The 6731-nt window shown below is 47.7% G+C and overlaps 1 protein-coding gene across 1 annotated transcript in view; it reads right to left on the reverse strand.

Annotated features, from left to right (window-relative positions):
* The window catches only part of PARM1 (prostate androgen-regulated mucin-like protein 1), a 123582-nt gene extending 117078 nt beyond the window's left edge, over positions 1 to 6504 (reverse strand). The window contains exon 1 of the mRNA XM_043906472.1: positions 6200 to 6504. Within this exon, the coding sequence (XP_043762407.1) occupies positions 6200 to 6242 (43 nt within the window). The 5' untranslated portion in view covers positions 6243 to 6504. The remainder of the gene's footprint in view (positions 1 to 6199) is intronic.
* Positions 6505 to 6731: the final 227 nt, after the last annotated feature.

Below are 6731 nucleotides of genomic sequence, written 5' to 3' on the forward strand. Positions count from 1 at the left end.
AATCAACATTATACTATCTTGCACCAATGAAAAACACAGAGGGAAACACTTATATAATCATTTATTTTGCGCTAATGGTTTCTATTACCTTATAAATGGCAAAAGTCTCAACAACATTAGAACAGGTAAAAGAAATGAGCTAAGCTGCTATAAAAGATCATGAAGACTATTTAAAGATCCACACATCAGAAAATATGATGTCACATCAATCCCCATCACTGAAATAATTTAAGCTGTGACTACAAAATGTAATGCCATGAACTACACACACAAATGAGTCTTATTTTGTAGTAACCCTGTGTGTGTGCCAAGTCCCTTCAGTCATGTCTGACTCTGTGCAACCCTAAGGACTATAGCCTGTCAGGCTCCTCTGTCCGCGGGATTCACCCTACTTGTACATTAACTGGATGATAACCTATTAACCTTGCACTTCCAAGTAAAAGTAGTTAATAGGTTAGAGCTTCCCTGGTGGCTCAGAAGGTAAAGAATCTGCGTACAATACAGGAGACCCAGGTTCAACCCATGGGCTGAGAAAATCCCCTGGAAAAGGAAATGGCAACCCACTCCAATATTCTTGCCTGGGAGAGTCCCATGGACAGAGGAGCTTGGTGGGCTACAGTTCATGGGGTCACAAATAGTCAGACACGACTGAGCAACTAACACTCGAAGTAAAAAGCAATCATTGCATAATGCAGGTACCCACTGTTGGCCTACCTCTTTTCATGACCACTGCTATATCCTGAATGAAGCATTAATTTTTTCTAGGCAACTGTTTTATTCAATATCTTGCTAGCAAAGCAAATACAGTCAGATTTCCATATCCATGGGGTCTGCATTTATGGGGTCAACCAAACCTCAGAGTGAAAATATTGTGAAAAAAATTCCAGAAAGTTCCAAAAGACAAAACTTGAACTTGCTGCATGCCTGAAACAACTGACATAGCATTTACATTCCACTGGGTATTTTAAGCAACCTTGCTATTGTTGTTGTTCAGTTGCTAAGTCGTGTCTGACTTTTTGCGACCCCATGGGCTGCAGCATGCCAGACTTCCCTGTTCTTCACCATCTCCCGGAGTTTGCTCAAACTCATGTCCATTGAGTTGATGATGCCATCCAACCATCTCATCCTCTGTCAACCCCTTGTCCTCCTGCCCTCAATCTTTTCCAGCATCAGGGTCTTTTCCAATGAGTCAGCTCTTCACATCAGGTGGCCAAAGTATTGGAGCTTCAGCATCAGCATCAGTCTTTCCAATGAATATTCAGGGTTGATTTCCTTTAGGATTGACTGATTTGATCTCCTTACAGTCCAAGGGATTCTCAAGAGTCTTCTCCAACACCACAGATGATTTAATGTATACAGAAGGATGTGTGTAGGTTATATGTAAATACTATGCCATTTTATCTGGAGAAGGAAATGGCAACCCACTCCATTACTCTTGACTGAAAATCCCATGACAGAGGAGCCTGGTGGGCTACAGTCCATGGGGTCACAAAAAGTCGGACACGACTGAGTGACTTCACTTTACTTCATGCCATTTTATATAAGAAACTTGAGCATCTGAGGATTTTTGTATGGTGAGGGCAGGCTGTGGATACCGAGGGATGACTCTATTTGTTTCCTAAACTAACGTATACAATTTCAGTAACAGATATTTCAAAAAGGGAGAAAACTACTGTAAATGCTATAGCAAGATTCCTTTCATTTGGGTGTTAAAAAACATCCAATCCCTTTTGAAAATATGTTTAACGTCCCTCTTCATTGTTTCCAGTGAATGCTGTACCCCCTACCCATGCCCCCTGCAAAATTACTGTTTAAGAAAATCTGCTCAAACAATGTAAACATTTGGCCAGTATTTTTCTTATGAAAACATAAGCACCACTAAATTAGGCCCAAATGATCAGGTTAAGTTAGAGATCTGGCCATTACTGATGGTTTTGGATTCTGGAGAGAGCCATGCTGGGTCATTTATACACCACGAAATGCCTTTTCCTTTGATCTCAATTATCCAAAATTTGTGGATCTGGGCACCTGACCTTTTTTTTTTATTTTATTTGTTCATTTATTTATTTTTGGCTATGCTGAGTCTTTGTGGCTGCACAGGCTTTTCTCCAGGTGCGGTGAGCGGAGTCCACTTTCCATTGCTGTGCAGTGATTCTCATTGGAGCGTCTCATTTAGTGGCTTCTCCTGTTGTGTGGTATGGGCTCTACGGTGGGGGCTTCAGTAGTTGTGCATGACCTTAGAGCAGTTCCCAGGTTCTTAGAACACAGACTCAATAGTCGTGGTGTGATATGTGGGATGTTTAAGGCCCAGGAATCAAACCCATGTCTCCTGCATTGGCAGGCGAATTCTTTACCACTGAGCCACCAGGGAATCCTTGTTTGACCTTAAGGTTTAGCTGAGTTGGGCTCTTGAAACACATCAGTTTGCAAAAGACTTTGTGGAAGAAATAAAGTCTTCGGTGACACTTCTGTTTGTTACTGAGTGTTTTTTGGACTGTGGTGCTAAATTTGAGCTGGCAGATTATTAACCTTTTCAAATTAGGCATTTAGTAGGCTCAGCTGAATCTTTTCTTAATTTGCACATGAGGATTTGCCAGAACAGCTGGTACTGTGCTGGAATATTAGTTGAGATCTTCAATTTACACAGGCCAGGCAGAAACACATACACGTCTGAGAGGATGACCTAATTGGTGCTGAACACAGTCACCTTTATTAATCAGAATAATAGCAATAACAACTGCTAATACTTATTGAGTGCTTACTATGTCCCAGACATTATAGGTATGAACAGTCATTTACCACTTTCAACAACCTAATGAGGTTTTAGTCCCTCAATTTTGTAGATTAGAAAAGTCAAGAATGGTTAGATTAGGTCCCTAGATTATACAATTCAGTGCTAATAATTTTGCTTTGTACAAGGCAATCTAACTGCAGAATTTGAGTGCTCACCACTTTGCAATACTGTCTCAACAAATGTATCCCATAGTAATAGAGAACTTCTACCTTTTCAGGTAGGTTTCCCATTGCAGGATGTGTCCCTTTGTGACGCAGACTTCAGGGGAATAGGAGGTAACCAGGCTAAAGCGATGCATGCCACCCTTCACCTCCACTCTCAACCAACCACAGGCAACCCTGCTGTTGCCTTAAACATGTGTGCATTTTTTTGGGTTTATTTTTAACATGTTTATGGTAAGATTTATGATATACCTTTAATATGCTTATGATAAGGCCCTTCCATATATCGGGACCTATAGTTAGAATACAGCCATAAAGGTGGAGGGTGGGGTCTTCCAGGAAGGACATTTGAGATGTTAGTCACCTGAAGAATGACGTTCCAGGTACAAGACACAAGTAGGCTCTCAAACCGGGTGGCAGACTGGAATCTAGCCCTGCTGGTCTTGATCACCAAGCTTGGGTAATGGGGTAGAATGCTGCATTCTGCCTGGGGTGGGGGTGGGGAGACCAGGGGCAGATAGGGCAGAACCCACATCAGAAAACATTGAATCAAGGGGTTTGCGTCTTTCTTATCTATGCTTGTTTCTCCTTTGAACTACCTGAATGTTTGGAAAAGGCCTTTGGAAAGTTCCAGTAAATCTCAGATGTCTCAGTGAGGGAATTTTTAAACATATTGCGCCATAGAGCTCTGGGGGGTGGCAACAAAGATGGTGGGAAGGACAGAATTGAATCCAGTGGGGAAACAGAGCGGGATGAAGATGAAAACTTCCTGTGGCCCGTCATTCTCCCTTCCCACTTGGTTCTGATACCAAACCTCGGAGGTTCTGGCTTGTAATTTAGAGGTAGTGTTTCTGTATGCCTAGAGTACTGGCCTTAGAGGTGTTTGGGAATGGTTTGTAAAATAGCCACACTCGTTTTCTACCACAATCAGCTCTGGAAGAACTGAAGACAGCCCAAGATTTCTCTCTCTTCCTTCTTTTTAAAATACAACTAAGTGTAGAGGTCTACTTTTGCTTCTTTGTTGACAATGCACAGATATTTACAAGTGTCCATTATACAGGTTGGAAGAAATGCTAAGTATTTATAATGAGTAGATTTATTAAACTTAAAAAAAAAAGTTCCCTGCTACACCCCATTCGTGACTCAAGAAAGTATCATCTTAAGAGTTTTACAGAAAATTTCCTGAAGCCACTAAAGTTGGAGGGATTAAAGAAGAAACAAAAGAAAAGAAAAAGCAACTGTCTGGTGAAACTAACTAGACCTTTGCCAAGGGAGCCAGAATGATCTGCTGAAACAGACATGCCACTTTCATCTTCAGAACCCTAGTCCCTCTCTCCTTTACCAACTTTTTCTAGAAATGTTGTATTTTAGTTTCTGAAAGCACCCTACTTTGGGATGTAGAGATGCTCATACTGATCCCCAAAGAGACTTCTTCCCAGGCACAAACTCAGAGGAAAGGATGAAGCTTCCGCAGTCTCTGTTTGGGAGATAGACCCAGAAACATAATTATGTCTTCCGGGGCTCAGGGGAGCCCCAGAAGTCGGAGGCTGTGATCTTCTGGACACTGACCTCAACACAGGTGCTTTAGGATGAGAGTGAGGCTACTCAGTCAGTCCCTGAGCTACCAGCCTCCTCACTCTGTCCAGGAACAAGGGCAAGATTTCAGCTGCAAAAAATAGCAGAGCTAAACTCTAAAACTGGCCAAGGAGGGAGAAAAAATCGTGAGCTCCTTGCACGGTGGAGGGGGACGGGGAGCACAATACACTGCCTAATCCCAGCGTTGCCAAATGCTAGAGTTTAAAAAAAAAAAAAGGAAGAAATTAAAAAGACAAGCCACTAAATAAAATTAGCCAACAAACCTACCTACCAGCTCTACTGGCTAACTGACGGTTTTCTGAGCCCCGAGCCTCATGAAAAGATTTCTAGCGAGGAGAATGGAAGGCACCTTCCCTGTCATTTCATAAATGTCATTTCTTGGCAATGCCGGAACCCTCGGCTGTCACTCTTGCCGGGATCCGTGCGCTCCCAGCCTGGCCAAGGCTGCGGACGCTCCGAGCCGTGCCGACCCGGAGAGAAAAGACAGCTTTCCGAGGCGCTGAGCAAGTAGAGGAAAAAGACTCACTCTAGCCTCAAGTTGGGAAACTTTTCCTCAAAACTGCATTATCCTTTGTTGAGCTGCCCGGAAACCCCTAGTTTCTTTTCATGGGATTGTGACGACCTGTGTCCATGATTACAGGAGCCCAAGCAATTCAGGACGAAAAATACATATACAGGTTCTGCAAGCATGAGTCAAATGATTTGTGTATGGACGTGGCTTTGGGACATTCTTATCTTTAAACACGCCGGCGTCCGCGCACTCGGCGGCTTTTTCCACCCATGCCTGTCCCTTGTCGGCCTGCATTTTCTAGAAAAACTGGGTACCCCAACCTCTGACTCAAAACGCCTTTCTGCATCTCCCCACCAAGCCGAGCTCAGTCCTCGGGCTCCTCTCTCCCCAACCCCCTGCTTAAAGGCCGGCGCCGTCCGTGGTCCAGAGAAATACGCGCGTGGGGAAGCCGAGCCGGCCGGAGGGGCCAGGATGGAACCGGGAGAATGCTAGTTTTTGCCAAGTTAACAGGGGGCACGGATTCTGGGGAGCCTCGGGGCCACAAGGCAGAAGTGGAAACTTCCCCGCGATGATCGGAAGCTCGAGCCGGCTGGGAGCGGGGCTATCAGTGCCGCCCCATAGGAAAGGACGCGGAGACAGAGCCCACCAAAACTCGGGCAACGCAAACCTGCCCGGCCGGGTGCGCAGCCAAGACTACTCGCTTTCCCAGATGCTATCCCCCGCCTGCTTCTTTTTCTCATCCCTCCCTGGGTGCAACCGCGTCAGGAAGTCTGATGCCCAACTCTGGCAGGGTGTGTTAGGAGACCCGAGAAACCCCAGCGTCGCCAAGCCCGGCTTCAAACGCGTCGGGCAGCCACCTGTTTCACAAAGCCGGGAGTTTGTTGCGGGGGCGAGCTGCGGCGGGAAGAACCCTGTCAACCCCTCGGTCCGCCTCGGCACAGGATCTCCAAAAAACGCGCATCACCCCAAAACCAAGTGCGCACATACCTTTGCGCAACCCGAGAGGCTCGCACCACTCCTGCCAACCGCGCGCGGCGACTTACTTCCAGATCCCCGGGCTTCAGCTCCCACCCCAGCGCTGGCCTCGGGTCCCAGACCGCGCCCGACCCCTCCGCCAGGGACAGCGCCCCAAAATACCTGCCGTGAAGATGCAGAGAGCGAAGAGGGTCTTGCAGACCATGGTACCCTGGTACTTGGTGCCGAGCCCGGCGCGGGCGGCGGGAGAGTTTGCCGGGACTGACCGAGCGCCCCTGGGCGCGGGCAGCTTCTCCTCGGCCCGCGGGCTGCGGCGGGAGCCGGGCGGCCGGGGCGGCGGCAGGGGAAGCGAGGCGAGCGCCGCGCGGCTCCGTCAGCTGCTCGTCCTCCGGCGCCCGGCGCACTTCTGCTCCATCCCAGCCGCCGGAGCCCGGGGCCGCCTCCGCCGCCGCGACAGCCGCCGCCAAACCCCTCCCACCCGGGCCCCGCGGCGATGACAAGGCCTCCCCTGGCCTTTCCTCTCCCGGCGCCCGAGTCCCGAGAGTCCCGGCCCAGGGCGGCCTCTGCTGGACAGTCAGGGCGCGAGACCCGCGTTCTGACCCGGTTCAGCCAATGTTTGGGGCCGTTAGCACTGTGCTGGGAACTAAGGGAATGCAGAGAAGCGAGAGCAGATCTCTGTTCTCAGGATTTATCT

The sequence above is a fragment of the Cervus elaphus genome, chromosome 6 (genome assembly GCF_910594005.1).
Source record: "Cervus elaphus chromosome 6, mCerEla1.1, whole genome shotgun sequence".
In the NCBI taxonomy this organism is placed as follows: Eukaryota; Metazoa; Chordata; class Mammalia; order Artiodactyla; family Cervidae; genus Cervus; species Cervus elaphus.